The sequence below is a fragment of the Sinohyriopsis cumingii genome, chromosome 13 (genome assembly GCF_028554795.1).
Source record: "Sinohyriopsis cumingii isolate HCF-2022 chromosome 13, ASM2855479v2, whole genome shotgun sequence".
In the NCBI taxonomy this organism is placed as follows: Eukaryota; Metazoa; Mollusca; class Bivalvia; order Unionida; family Unionidae; genus Sinohyriopsis; species Sinohyriopsis cumingii.
Window position 1 is genome coordinate 22,220,699 of NC_142973.1, and position 14,874 is coordinate 22,235,572.

The 14,874-nt window shown below is 35.5% G+C and overlaps 1 protein-coding gene across 1 annotated transcript in view; it reads left to right on the forward strand.

Moving 5' to 3' along the window:
- Positions 1-234: 234 nt before the first annotated feature.
- LOC149785045 (MAM and LDL-receptor class A domain-containing protein 2-like) overlaps positions 235-14,874 on the forward strand; it is a 349,170-nt gene continuing 334,530 nt past the window's right edge. The window contains exons 1-7 of the mRNA XM_089931272.1: positions 235-374; positions 1,642-1,800; positions 4,797-5,056; positions 8,401-8,491; positions 11,104-11,265; positions 12,429-12,685; positions 13,308-13,398. Of these exons, the coding sequence (XP_089787398.1) occupies positions 326-374; positions 1,642-1,800; positions 4,797-5,056; positions 8,401-8,491; positions 11,104-11,265; positions 12,429-12,685; positions 13,308-13,398 (1,069 nt within the window). The 5' untranslated portion in view covers positions 235-325. The remainder of the gene's footprint in view (positions 375-1,641; positions 1,801-4,796; positions 5,057-8,400; positions 8,492-11,103; positions 11,266-12,428; positions 12,686-13,307; positions 13,399-14,874) is intronic.

Consider the following 14,874-nt stretch of genomic DNA (forward strand, 5'->3'; position numbering starts at 1 on the left):
AGGAGTGTTATTTTAGCCTTATGTACTATGTATCGGTCAAACACATCGTTGAAGAGGCCACAATATGTATATCGGGGTGAAATGTTCAATATAATCAGTACTGGTACTTATTGCACTGATATTGCTTGACTTTGATCGTGCAAAGATGTACCGACTTACATGTACGAAATCTAAGATTAACGCCGGTTAAAAGGTGCGAGGTCCACCCCTCTCTATCAGTTTCTACCCGATCAGCTTGCTGACCGTGTTTACGAGACTAAATAGTATACGAGTTAAAAAAAATTCTCTACAACAATTGCATGATTGATTGACTTGGAACGGACTTATGAAGCCAACATTATTGGCTTTTGTGCTCTTGGTGGCGGATTTTTCTGGTAGGTTTTTTGATATTTAATTGTATTTAATATTTGTTAAAAAGATTTGTCGACTCTATTAATTTAAAAGGAAGTAAAACAAAATGAGCATATTTGTCTTTAATTAATATATATATATATATATATATATATATATATATATATATATATATATATATATATATATATATATATATTACCGCGTAAAAATGAAATACGTCGCATGTTACTGTTCTTTCATCGAAGTTTCGTTGTTATAAAAAGAGTAATGTTGTATTTTTTTTTCTCACCACACAAATGATAATCATTTTTGTTTACTCAATTACTAAGCAAAATATTAACAAAGACACCACGCCTCACAGTTATGTATTGTTCACCGTGACTAAAGAAATGAAGGAAGGAAGGAATGGATAAACATGAATGAATGAAATGACTAATTACAACTGTCATATATATTCAGTGCATGTGGTTCGGTAGATTTCTTATAATAGGAATTTAATAGGTCTGAAAGTGTGAGATGTAAAGATTAGCAAATTCGTATGAAAATCGTGATTACAAATGGTGTTTGATCCTCCACCTTTTCATGACGGATAAATACTTTTTAAACACGTGCATGCTTAGAAGTAGCTTGAAATTGGTTTTGACACGTAACTGGTTTGCGTTTTGTTCAAAGATTTTTTCAAACTCTAGAATATACATACATTTATCTCGAGTTATTTATTGTCCAGGGTTAAATTGTGATCTCTCTCTCTCTCTCTCTGCATTTGCGCATGTGACAAGGACTACGATGTTAATAATAACTTATCTACTGTACGTTCTGCTTATTACAGTATGGACCGTTTCTAACCTCATAGGTTATGCGAGCGAGCGAATATTGCAAAATGATGTAATTTTTTACAGAAGAAAATGACTGAAAAGTGTGCCACTGTGGTGCAGTGTCAATCGCAAAGGTCTGACCCTCGAGTGTATTATCCTGCCCATAGGAAGTTAGGCCGATAAATCAGCCATTCACCCGTGATAATATTGATTTTCGGGATGAGGCACAACATCGTCCATCAGTATCAACAAAGATTTGTGGGGTTGATTTATCGGACTAGGTAGTATGCCCATTCTGTTATTCACAGAGGAAGCTGGGCTTTGATCCGAATGAAACTGTAACGACTTAGTTTTGTTGCCAATGGCGCTTCGCCAACGGAGGAAGTATTAACTCGCAGGTGCAGTCGCTTGCAACCAATTGTTTTTGCTTATTTTAATTATCTGAAATTATTGTGTCTTTGTTTTTCTTTAGCCACCAAAGCACAGAATTTAAACTGCAATTTCGACGGCAACAACCTGTGCAGTTGGCAGCAGGTTACAGGAACCGACAAATTAAACTGGCAACTTCAGAAGGGATCTACAGCTACCCCTAATACCGGACCCACTTTCGACCATACACAGAACAACACACGTAAGTTACCGCGCGATTGTTCAAATTATTTTCAAAGGATATACACTCCGCAAATATTTTCAGTTTCTCCGACTGTTAATGGTTTTTAAAAAAAATATTCCTAGACGATATATTCGATGAAGTTTTACAAGTCCATTAAAAAGTGAATTTAAACTAGGCCTATATGACATCTTCGTTCCCAAAGTGGGTAACTTCAACGTCTTTTGTACTGTGATAGTAATGTTGATGACTATGTGATTATCTACACCAGGAACACATCTGTTCCTCAAAATAGGTAGCAGCTTTCGTTGAGCAACTAACAATGGTGTATCTTGTTTTTTTCATATTTTTGATGACTGCCATCGTTGCCTATCGTGTATCAAAGGGGCTCGTATCGTTGCTTACAATTGACCTGTCATACATGTACTATATAATAACTGTACCTATTATATAGCACATGTATGACAGGTCATTTGTAAGCAACGAGCCATTGTGTCGTGTATTAGGTTTGTACATGTATCGGTCAGTTTCTTGTAGACTATTACATGTACAGTCATAAAACTGGATTGATATTTATGTCATGGAGGGTACTACTCAGCTCTGGCAAAAGTAGGTCTAAGTGACCTACTTTATGTTCATTTTTTCACACAAGTTTCTCTGACAAATGTGCTTATAGTTATGAAATTTGAAGGGTGTATTCTTCATGAAGGCACTAATAATGGGTAAAAAGTATGTCATGGTGACCTACTTTTCACACTACAGTGATTGTACTAAAGTATTGCATTTAGCATGTTTCTTCAATACATATATAGTCATTCAATTTGATTGGTGAATTAACTGTAGATAATACTACTAACCTAATTTTCATGCTCCAGTGATTTTATTAACTTTTGGCATTTTGTTCAATTTCTTTGATACTTGTATGGGGTGGGGGCCAAGTGGTCTAAAGCACTCACCTAACTGATCACTGACATTACATCTGTTGTCGTGGGTTTGATACTCTGGCTTAGCCAATGTGGGTATGTGAGAAAGCTGCCAGTAACTTCCCTTCAGTCTGTGGTTCTTAAGAGGGTTTTCCTGGGATCTTCCTCCACAGTTATTTTTAGCCTATCTTATGCTGAGAAATGGTATTAAACCCAACAAAAAACAACTGACACTTGTATATATAGTCATGACACATGTTTGGGTTATTCATCTTGCATGATGTGACATTTCTGTGACATTACATATGGTTGGGGTGGGGTGCTCCCAATATTTAGTTAAACTATTATCCAGGCTCTATTTTGTTGGAAGTTAAATTTAATGAAAGATAGATGTAAAGCTCCAAGCCAACAGTCAGTCCACTTTCTCCAGACTCCTTCTCCTCCTCCACTTCTCCCCCATGACTACACTTCTGTCGACTTCGACTGTCTCAGCTACAGTCTCAGTTCCATCTCCAACTCTTGAAGACTTGGGGCCCAATGGAACCGGAAGTTCTCTGTCCCCTAGAAAGCTTCCTGTGAAAACACAGGGATGGTACAATCTTTTCCTAAGCCCTCTTATCTCACACTACACACAACCTATCATCAGATAACGGCTATTCAATTTCTTAGGTCATGCATTCATTCACATCGAGATACCCATAAGATCTTGTATGGTAAAACAAACAGCATAATACAGCATGGTATCAGTTACTTCTTATACATACATCAATAAATTCCGTCACATTAGTTCATATTCCTAATCCCGTTACACTAAACAATATTACAATAATCAGACACATTTCTTTACCTTACAACTCATACAAAGTACACAAATATTCAAATATCTATGCTCTGATATATGCATATGTCCATAGTAACTAACCTTACATACTTCAACCATGTTTCCAAATTCACAATTCAAGCATGTCTAAATTCTAACATGACAAATTAATAAAGGCACTGTTTACTATAAGTAACCAAATATCGAATTACAAAATTAATTCTGACCACAAGCTGACAATCTTCATAATTCTGTCTCACTTCTAATAATTCTCCATGTAAGACTCAAATACGCATGTAAATGAAACATACAAAGGTAATTCTACATACTAAACGATCCTAGTAATTAAGTGTACATACAAAAATAATTACCATTATGGTGCTATAATATTCTGCAAAATTGAGCAAATAACCTAATGACCTGTTTGAAGCTTTTTCTTTCCTTAGAATCTACCTCTAAGTTTTCCCACCAAATTACGAGTGGCTTCTTCTTGGAGTAAACCCTATTGATCAGCAATCTGTCCAGGCAAATTCTAAATTACTCTTTACGATTTAGAAGGTATCAAACTTAGCAGATAATGTCCCTCTTACTGTGTGTCAATATGGGGACGGATAAGAACATGCCCCATTCACCCTGTGGACTTTCTTTGATCCAGGAACCGTAACCATTAACATATTGGTGTGCTATCAGCAAGCCTTTGTTCAGTGGCGCGAGTGGTTTCCTTCACTGACTCAAGTTTTCCCATCTCTGGATGGTCATGGTAACCTTGTGTAAGAGTTCAACACTAACCCCCATGGCAATCTTTAGAGATCAAACACAAGGCTGCTTTAAACTTCCCAAGACAGGTAGATTATAGCTTATACATGACTTTATAGCGGGGGCTTAGCAAATGTGACACATGATGATATTCCCAATAGGCAAAAGCAGGTCACAATAACATACTTTTTTTCCTCTAGTAACTTTGGTAAGTTCGTGGATTATCCATGTATTTTGTGCATCCAGGTACTTTGAGTTGATCCTTTATGTGCATGAAAACTTGACCTATAGTCTTGTGAATATTTCACTTAAGTATGTTCTTCTCAGATGTCAGATTTTGTAAATGTCTTTGCTTTAGATGACATTTGTTAGTCAGCACATTCACATTTCCTTTGCTTTAATGAAAATAATACTTCTTGAGTAAAGTTTAATAATTTCAAATACTAATAATTTCAAAGACTTTAATAATTTCAATGACACTTTGCTTTCTATACTGTGTTAATTTTATTTTCTCTTAGAGGGATATTACATTTACCTGGAGTCATCATCAGGTAGTAATGGTTTCACAGCTCAGTTGATCAGTCCCGCAGTCTATGTGAATTGGAGGCAGACAAGCTGTCTATCCTTCTGGTACCACATGTACGGACAAGATATCAACACCCTGAATGTCTACTTGAAGCAAATGACACGTCTGGGACAGGCAGTGTGGACACGCTCTGGGACGCAGGGAAATCAGTGGAGACAGGCCCTCATTGTCATCAATAGCACAATGGCACAGGTTTCATGTGTTGATTTATTGTCTTATTACATTACAGTTCTTTATATTTTCTATTAAAAGATAGTCTTTTGATCTCTTAATTTCCCCTCAGTGCTTGGATAATTATTGGCATGTTTGATGTCAATATACTCCATGCATTTGATGAATAATAGATATTTAGGAAAATGATTTTTTGAAAAAAAACTTTATTAACCAAATTCGATATGTACAGTTATTGACCACCCAACTGTACAGACCCTGATTTGTTATACATAATGAACCAGTACATCAGGCTCCAAATTGGTTGATGGAAATCATGAGTTAGCCAAATGTATAAATCAGTGGTTCTTAACCTTTTTGGGTGGCAACACAAGTTAGGTTTGTGGTCTTAGCCTCCTGACCCATCAAATGCTTAAAAAAGACTTTGGATGGAAATTTTAAATTAAGGTTGATTTTGGCAATGCACTCAAAACAGCAGGGTAACCCAGTTTTGGGTCATGAACCATGGGCTAAGAACTACTGGCATGTAAATGTTAAACTTAAGATGCATTATGTGACATCAGATCTTGGTTTGTTTTATTTGCAGTTGAGATATATTAAGTGTACTGTGTTACCTAATACTCATACAAGGAATCATGTTATATGGAAGCACATAGTTTGAGACCATTTGGTCTGTAGATGACATATTTTTACCATTATAACGTCTCTGCTATTTGGATCTACCATAAGTGCTTGCTTATGGGTTGAGTCAAACTGCAGACAGTAAAGATTCTGATCAGTCAAAGCATTATGCACCCGAAGATCAGAGTCTATGTTGTTTGTTCTACTGATTACTTCTAACAAACTACCTGGTACACAGTTCCAGATCTGCTGGTGCATTATGTAATGGCAGATCTGGGACTGTGCAATTTGCAGTTGGACTCGTTTTAGGAGCAAGTATGGATGGCACTTGGTGGTTGTTGCTTGAGGTCCTTAACTTTGATCATAAATCCAGTTTTACTAAAGTGCTTTTTTTTAAAGACAAAAAATATTGAACATGAATATGTATTAATGAAGTAAATTTGAATCACTGCTCATTAGTAACCCATATAAAGCACTGTCTAGGTGATGCTGCTGGTGTTGGTGTCATTTGTCACTTTTTATGATAGGTGGCAGGTGTTGAATCTATCCTACAGAGATAAATAAGTCAAAAAAGTTGGTATTGGAGCTAGGAATAGGGCTGTGAAAAACAGTGTGTGGGTAGACCATTTTCCAGTTTATTGCCAGATTGATTTTTAAAATTTGTTAAAGGGCCCAGGAGGGCAATGTGGTCTAAGGCACTTGCCTTTACAAATCTTGCACATCTCACCTTTGTTCATACGAGTTTGAGTCTTAGCTTAACCATCATGGGTATGTGAGAGAGCATGTCCATTGGTAGCCATGGGTCAGTGGTTCTTCCCTGTTTTTTCTCAACTAAATATACTGGCCACCATGTATATCTTATAAGGTGTTTAAAAATGATGCTAAACCCCACAAAAGAAACCAATAAAAAAGTTCTAAAGGGTAAGAGTTATCTTTCTTTGCATATGATAATGGAGAAGGAGGAGCAATACTTTTTCTCCTGGACTAAGTATATAAATTTTATAAAAAAATTTTTTGCATTATTGTATATCTGAATTTGATTCAGATCAGGAAGTGTAAAATATCTTAAACTTGTGTCAAGTTGTATGCTTATCCTTGAAATTTGTGTCTCTTAGTGGATATGATAGATTTTACCCTATTACACCATGTAATGCATGTTGGTTGTAGGTTTGCTGGTTTCATGCATGTTTTTTTTTGTCTTCTGTCCTCCAGAATTTGACCTTGTGCATCAATCACATGCTATTGTTATCACTAATAAATAAAAAGTATGCCTCCAGCTTTTCTTTAGTAGATGTATATCAATGTTTTGTTGGCACTTGTAATGGCCAATGTCACTAAAGGTGATCAAAACTGTAAGATGGCATTGAATACCATGTTATCTAGTAATGAAAGATTAGATTTCAATATTAGTGGTATTTGGCCATAATGTAATGTAAAAATGTTGTGGAATCCAGATTTTGGAGTGTGGGGGACACAGCGTCCCCTGCCCTTGGGATCCTAAGTGCAAAACTGTACTGGGGAAAAAATTATTGACAAAAGGCTCATAAGAACTGTAATCAGCAGGGCATCCTGTTTTTGTTGTCATACTTGAATACAAGTAATTTTGAAGGTAATATTGAAAAATTGCCCCACCCTTGAATTTGATTACATGTTCTGATTTAGAAGCTCACAGTAGGCACTTTGTGCAGTGTTCTTGCTTTTATTAAAGTTAGAATTTTGTTCTTTAGGCATGAAACTTACTTGTACACACACATTAATTATCTGTACAGGGCAGTTGCAAAAACTGTTGCACTACACAAACTTATGGGAAAAACAACCCAGATGTTAGGACAATTTACAAATACAGATTGTTTTTATAAAAGACTCTATAATTAACGCATGACATGAAGTCATGATAACAGTTCTATTGTATACATGTACTTCTCAATGAGCAATAGATAGGAAGGAACTTGACTTAATAAATTCCATATTTTATAACCACACTTTTTGGCCTTCTTATAATCAAAAGGGATGTCAACATTTGAATTTTCATTCTTGTGGACCTATGTTATTTCAGTAGTTTATTTTGATGCATCATAACACAGACAGGGACATAGTTGTACCTCATCCATCCCCGTGTTCTTCCATTTGAGTTTTGTGTTGAGGTCAGCATGGTTTGGACTTTTGTTCTATCATGTTCCATGAATACACGAAGCCACAGTGGAATCGCAGTTACGGTATTGGGATTGTAACTTTAGAGGCGTGGGTCCGATTCCTAATGTTAGATGAACCCACATTGGCTGTAGTGGTGCCTCCTTGTATGATATAACCTTCAAAGTGTTGTTATGCTGTAAAAATTCAAACTAATGAATGCATCTTCAGTTTTCTTTTACATTTTCTTGGCACAGCATATAGTGTTACACTTACCAATCAATCAGATTGGTTAGGTTTTGCATTTAGGTCAGTTTTTTGGGGCACTGTGCTGAGGCATCTGCATAAAATAAAAAATGTTTCAGTTATTACAGTATTTATTACTGGAATATGATAAGACATTGCATATTATTTTTATAAAAAATTGCTATCAAAACAAGGGTCTGGAATTATCATGGGAAAGAACTCTCAACTGAAAATATGGCAGAATTGTGCAACATTGGGGAATGGGATTTTTATCAAGTGCAGGGCTAATTTCAGTGTTAATTTCAAGATACAATAGCTGCTAACTTAGCATTCTGCTGGCCATTCAAATGAGATGATAATTATTGCAGGTTGTCATAGAAGCTGTAAAAGGACGTGGTGACCGTGGTGATATAGCTGTGGATGACATCACATATACCCAAGGAGCCTGTCCACAACCTGGTAAGTTTAGGGTTGCTTATTGAGCCATCAGTATGTAGCAGGCTGGCAATGCCAGCAAAGTTACCATTAGGGGTTAAGATGGAAAGGGCTTTGTGTTTAAGGATATCATGTGTTAAAGTGGGTGATCATGTCTTAGAGTGGCAGATTGTGTTTAGAGTGGCTGATTGTGTCTTAAAGTGGCAGATCACATTTGAAAGTGGGATCTCATGTCTTAAAGTAAGTGATCATGTGTTAAATTGGACTTTATGCCTTAAAGTGGCAGATCATGCGTTAAAGAGGTACATATATGTTAAAATGGGGGATCATGTGTTAAAGTGGTAGATCGTGTCTTAGAGTGGCAGATCGTGTCTTAGAGTGAAAGATTGTGTCTTAAAGTGGCAGATTGTGTCTTAGAGTGGCAGATTGTGTCTTAGAATGGCAGATTGTATCTTAGAGTGGCAGATTGTGTCTTAGAGTGGCAGATTGTGTCTTAAAGTGGCAGATTGTATCTTAGAGTGGCAGATTGTATCTTAGAGTGGCAGATTGTGTCTTAAAGTGGCAGATTGTGTCTTAAAGTGGCAGATTGTGTCTTAAAGTGGCAGATCCCATTTGAAAGTGGGATCTCATGTCTTAAAGTAAGTGATCATGTGTTAAATTGGACTTTATGCCTTGAAGTGGCAGATCATGTGTCAAAGAGGTACATCATATGTTAAAATGGGGGATCATGTGTTAAAGTGGTATATCATATCTTAGAGTGGCAGATCGTGTCTTAGAGTGAAAGATTGTGTCTTAAAGTGGCAGATTGTGTCTTAGAGTGGCAGATCATGTCTTAAAGTGGCAGATTGTGTCTTAGAGTGGCAGATTGTGTCTTAGAGTGGCAGATCATGTCTTAAAGTGGCAGATTGTGTCTTAGAGTGGCAGATTGTGTCTTAGAGTGGCAGATTGTATCTTAGAGTGGCAGATTGTGTCTTAAAGTGGCAGATCATGTCTTAGAGTGGCAGATTGTGTTTAGAGTGGCAGATTGTGTCTTAAAGTGGCAGATTGTGTCTTAGAGTGGCAGATTGTGTCTTAGAGTGGCAGATTGTGTCTTAAAGTGGCAGATTGTGTCTTAAAGTGGCAGATTGTGTCTTAGAGTGGCAGATTGTGTCTTAAAGTGGCAGATTGTGTCTTAGAGTGGCAGATTGTGTCTTAAAATGGCAGATTGTATCTTAGAGTGGCAGATTGTGTCTTAGAGTGGCAAATCACATTTGAAAGTGGGATCTCATGTCTTAAAGTAAGTGATCATGTGTTAAATTGGACTTTATGCCTTAAAGTGGCAGATCATGTGTTAAAGAGGTACATATATGTTAAAATGGGGGATCATGTGTTAAAGTGGGAGGTCATATGTTGAAGTCAACATCTTGGATAGCTCCCATTTCCTCTGTATGGCATAGCCAGTAATGTGTATAAAGTGCTGTGAAAAACCAACCCACCATTTGATAATATTTTTGAAATATAGAAACTGGTAACCTTGTACATGACTGTGCAGTTGGTTAGTTTTTTTCTTAAAGTATGGATGATTTTCACATCAAATGGGACATCACTAGGGACAACAAATGGAACATCACTAGGGACATCAAATGGAACATCATTAGGGACATCAAATGGAACATCACTAGGGACATCAAATGGAACATCACTAGGGGCATCATATTGGGCTTCACTAGGGAGATCAAATGGGGGCATCACTAGGGACATCAAATGGAACATCACTAGGGACATCAAAATGGAACATCGCTAGGGACATCAAATGAAACATCACTAGGGGCATCAAATTGGGCATCACTAGGGACATTAAATGGGGCATCACTAGGGGCATCACTAGGGACATCAAAATGGAACATGAGTAGGGGCATCAAACTGGGCATAACTAGGGGCATCAAATGGGGCATCATTAGAAAAAAGTCAAAGCTAATGAGAATTGGCTGTAGTGCATATTTCACTTATCTGTCATGTTTATAATCATGTCAAAGTCACTTGGTAGCACATGTCAGTTAGATACTTGAAAACTACACTGGTATTATTTTCCTTCACTCTCCATCTGTAATGAGGTCATCATTGCAGGACTATTGAACAACTCTAATGTGTTAAGAGACTTGAGTTAATTAAGCACCTCAATCATTAGGATGAATTGGTTCAGTTGAGAGAATACTCACTTGGTCAGAATGGCTGATTCTGAAACAAGTGAGTTTATGCATTATTGAAGACAGAAAATTAAAGAAGCTGCAAGTGTTAACAAACATGTAATTTTTGAGAATTGATAATAAGTATATTGAATACTGAAATACATTTTATTGTGATTTAAAATTTTAAAAATGAGGAATGTAATATTGTAAGATATTTTATCAGGGTAATTAAAAAGACTTATTTAGGATACAAAGAATCAGTTGAATCTTGCTCATTTATTTATCATGTGGAACATATTTTTGCATGGTCATTGATGTGGGTGGGAGTGATACTACTTATGCATGTGAAGGACACTGGCCAGTTTACTGAGATACCCTTGTATTTACAAGTAATATATAGGTTATTCATCTAATGTGATATTTCAATTTCACAAGACTTTACAAGTTTCTTTTTGCTCTTTTTTACAGGAACCAGCTCAGCAGGGTCTGTCTCATGTGACTTTGAGAACTCAGATCTCTGTGGCTACACCCAGGATAAAGCAGATAACTTCGATTGGACAAGGAAAAATGGTGGCACTGCAACTGGAGGAACTGGGCCTGATAGTGATCACACTTACAGAACCGCAGCAGGTAATAAGGACAGAGATTGTTTTATGTCTCTACTGCTTGCAGTGATGGCATCTTGGTTTGGTTATGTCCCTTTATCCATCCAGTTGTCAATTCATCCCAAAAAGAGCTCACTGGAAAGATTGAGTTAAAAAAAAGTCTCTATTTAGACAAAGTTTGACAGGAACATTTTATAGACATGTAGATGGCCTGACTAGATTTTCAAGTCATTGCAGCATTTGTTCAGTTTTGTTAAACACATCAAAAACTTTTGGACTGAGAAATGAAGTTGGTTGTTATATGTTATCAATAAAATTTCTTTCCTGTATTAATACCTAATATGTTTTATCTTGTGGTACAGAAATATGACAGTACATTTTTTTGTACCATGCAATAACATATCCAGTATTAACTCATTTGCAGTAACATATATTCAGTATTAACTCATATGCAAGTACATATATCCAGTATTAACTGATGTGCAATAACACATATCCACTTTTAACTGATGTTCAGTAACACATATCCAGTATGAACTCATATGTACTAACATATATCCAGTATGAACACATATGCACTAACATATATCCAGTATGAATTACATATGCAATAATATATATCCAGTATGAACTACATATGCAATAATATATATCCAGTATGAACTACATATGCAATAATATATATCCAGTATTAACTACATATGCAATAATATATATCCAGTATTAACTACATATGCAATAATATATATCCAGTATTAACTCATACAGTGGCAAGATCTGTATCCTTTTAAGTATGAATGCAGTTGATCACATGACTGCCTTGTTATTCACATTAATAAACAAAATTTGTAATTTCTGACATATTGCATTGCACACATGTAATGTTACCTCATGAATGTTTGAGGCATGTGCTCAGAAGTCAGTTCTTTAAAATGCTTTTACTGTTTGAATAAAATTGATATTATTTTCATGTGATAAACATTGTCTTACAATGCACTCATTTAAAATGAATTTTGTGTAACTTAGACCTGCAAAGATATAAATAATTTAACCCATTTAATAAATATAATTTGAAATCAGCACACATTTAAAATCCTCTGTAATTTATTTGTTAAGTATACAGTAGGTTCGATTCCATTCAGTGGGTACAATAATTAATTTCATGTTACCTTTTTTCCTTTTATTCAGGGCACTATATGTACATAGAGGCCACTGGTGTCCGACCAAATGCCATTGCCCGACTAGTTTCTCCATCAGTAACCAGTAGCAACAGTAAATGCCTGCAGTTCTGGTACAACATGCATGGGCAGCATATCAACAGACTCAGTGTCTATGCCAAATCAAATAGTGGACTTGGTAATGCCCTGTGGTCATTGTCTGCCAACCAAGGATTGGGGTGGCAAGTGGCACAAGTACCCATCAGTGGAGGATCTGACAGTTATCAGGTATAGTTGAATAATGATGATGAAGATGATTATGTGGGTGGGATGAAGGGTGAGTTAAATCTTCTTAGATTTGAGTCAGGAAGGGGGATATATATATATATATATATATATATATATATATATATATATATATATATATATATATATAAAGAGAGAGAGAGAGCTGTCAGTGCATAGTAAGCCATTTGGGTGATAATTGTGGGGCATCTCTTGGCTTACTGTCAGTTACTATATTCAGGAAAATGTTAATTGTGTTAGTGAAATGTAATTTTAAAAAAAATCTCATTGTTGATATGATATCAAGCATTTTTTTAAAGTATTATTATGTAATTCTTCCTCACATAATTTAGAAAAATGTGCTTGTCAAAATGTGTGAGTCATAGAACTAATATATTTACTTATAAACTTACATACTTACATTATCACTTACAGAAATAATCAAGGGAAAAATATTTATTTTATTTAATCAATTGAGCAATTAATTAATTGCTTAAAAGTTTAATCAGTCAAATAGCTAATTAATCATACAGTACCAGAAAGGATGCATTCATTGTTAATGATCATTGTGAGAGTACTCTCTTGATCTCTGAAGTACATCTGTTCATTATTATGAATATTTTAGGTTGTTTTTGAAGCCCTTCGTGGCAATGGTGATGTTGGAGACATTGCAATTGATGATGTAACATTGAAAGATGGAGGATGCCCCAGTCCAGGTTTGTTCATGTTATGTAATGCTGGTACTTAATACTTACAGCATTGTCTGTTATATGCCATATAAAATTAAAATACTCATCTTTCTGCTTATTTCCATTTGCATTGAAAGATTATTTTATGAATCATTTTTTTCTAACCTGTGAAGCATAATTGAGATGTAGGTATCACTTTTCCAGTGATGTTGATATAGGTGTATGTGTCAACATTATGATTTTGCAGCTCAGTTTTTCTGACACTGTTGCTTGTACATTCATGAAACTTGATGGATATATTCTTCTTGGATTGAGTCACTTGAAAAGGTCACTGTGATCTGCTTTATATGCTCCATTCACTTTGCTAGGTACACCACTCCCTCGATAACTTGTGCCCTGATAACTTGCAAACCCACTTATAATGCGGGGTCATGCGTGGATCACATTTTTTAAACCAGAAAATACCCCAAAAATGTATCACTATTTGTTGAACTTGAAGAAAATGGCGATCAAAATTGGTAACAGAAACTTTGATATATCGCTCATTTTATTGTCAAAAACAGTAAATAGGACCTGGACATTTTAATCAACACTATGAAATATAAAATTTAAAAATAGGTCAAATAGTTTTTTACATTTTCTTTTCAAATGACATTCCTAGTACAACACAATTAATGATATGTAAGGAAATTTCGATAATGAAAATGTCACTTATGCCGAGTGGAGGCAGTACTTTAATAAATAAACACAAATTAAATAATTTTATCAATTGAAATTTGTATTCTGGTTCTATCTTTTAGTTCCTTTTAAGTGTAATCATCATAAATGCAACGTGTCCTCTTGTAATAAAATGTGTCAATCTACTGTAACAGCTATATCCACGAGCATTTCTCTGAGAACCTAATTAAGTGCCGACCGTGTTTTGATAACTGACTTCCAGAAGTATTTGTTGTATTGTTGCACTGAATTAAAACTCCTTTGTATTATCACGCTAATCATGTCTTTTGAATCAAATAAAGGAGGTGGAATAAAAGAAAAGTTAAAAGGGACAAAATTCCTACAAACTTAAAATTTAGCGGCCCCGGTCGTATGTCGGGTGAACTCACTTCATTTGATCAATCGAACACTTAAAAATGTTATTGTGTATGTAACATGAACTACCTTAAATTAACTGACTCTTTCATAACTGTGATTAAAGATAACAAGGCAGCCAATAAAATAAAATAAAGAGTTTGATTTCACAGACATGGATCATTGTGGGAAAGCAAGATTCAGATAATTCTTGAAACGGCACATAGAGATATCCTCAAGGATAATAAGAAGTTTCATTATTACTTTCAATATTGTACTAATTGAACAATACAAAAATTTGAGTTTTAACTTAGATGATTGTCTCATGAAATAAATGTCACGTGTTTTTGAAGAAAAGGAATCTTGTTTGATGGTGTATCAACAGTTAGTCTAGTTCCATGCAGTGTGGACTCCCAATTTGGCAGGATAATA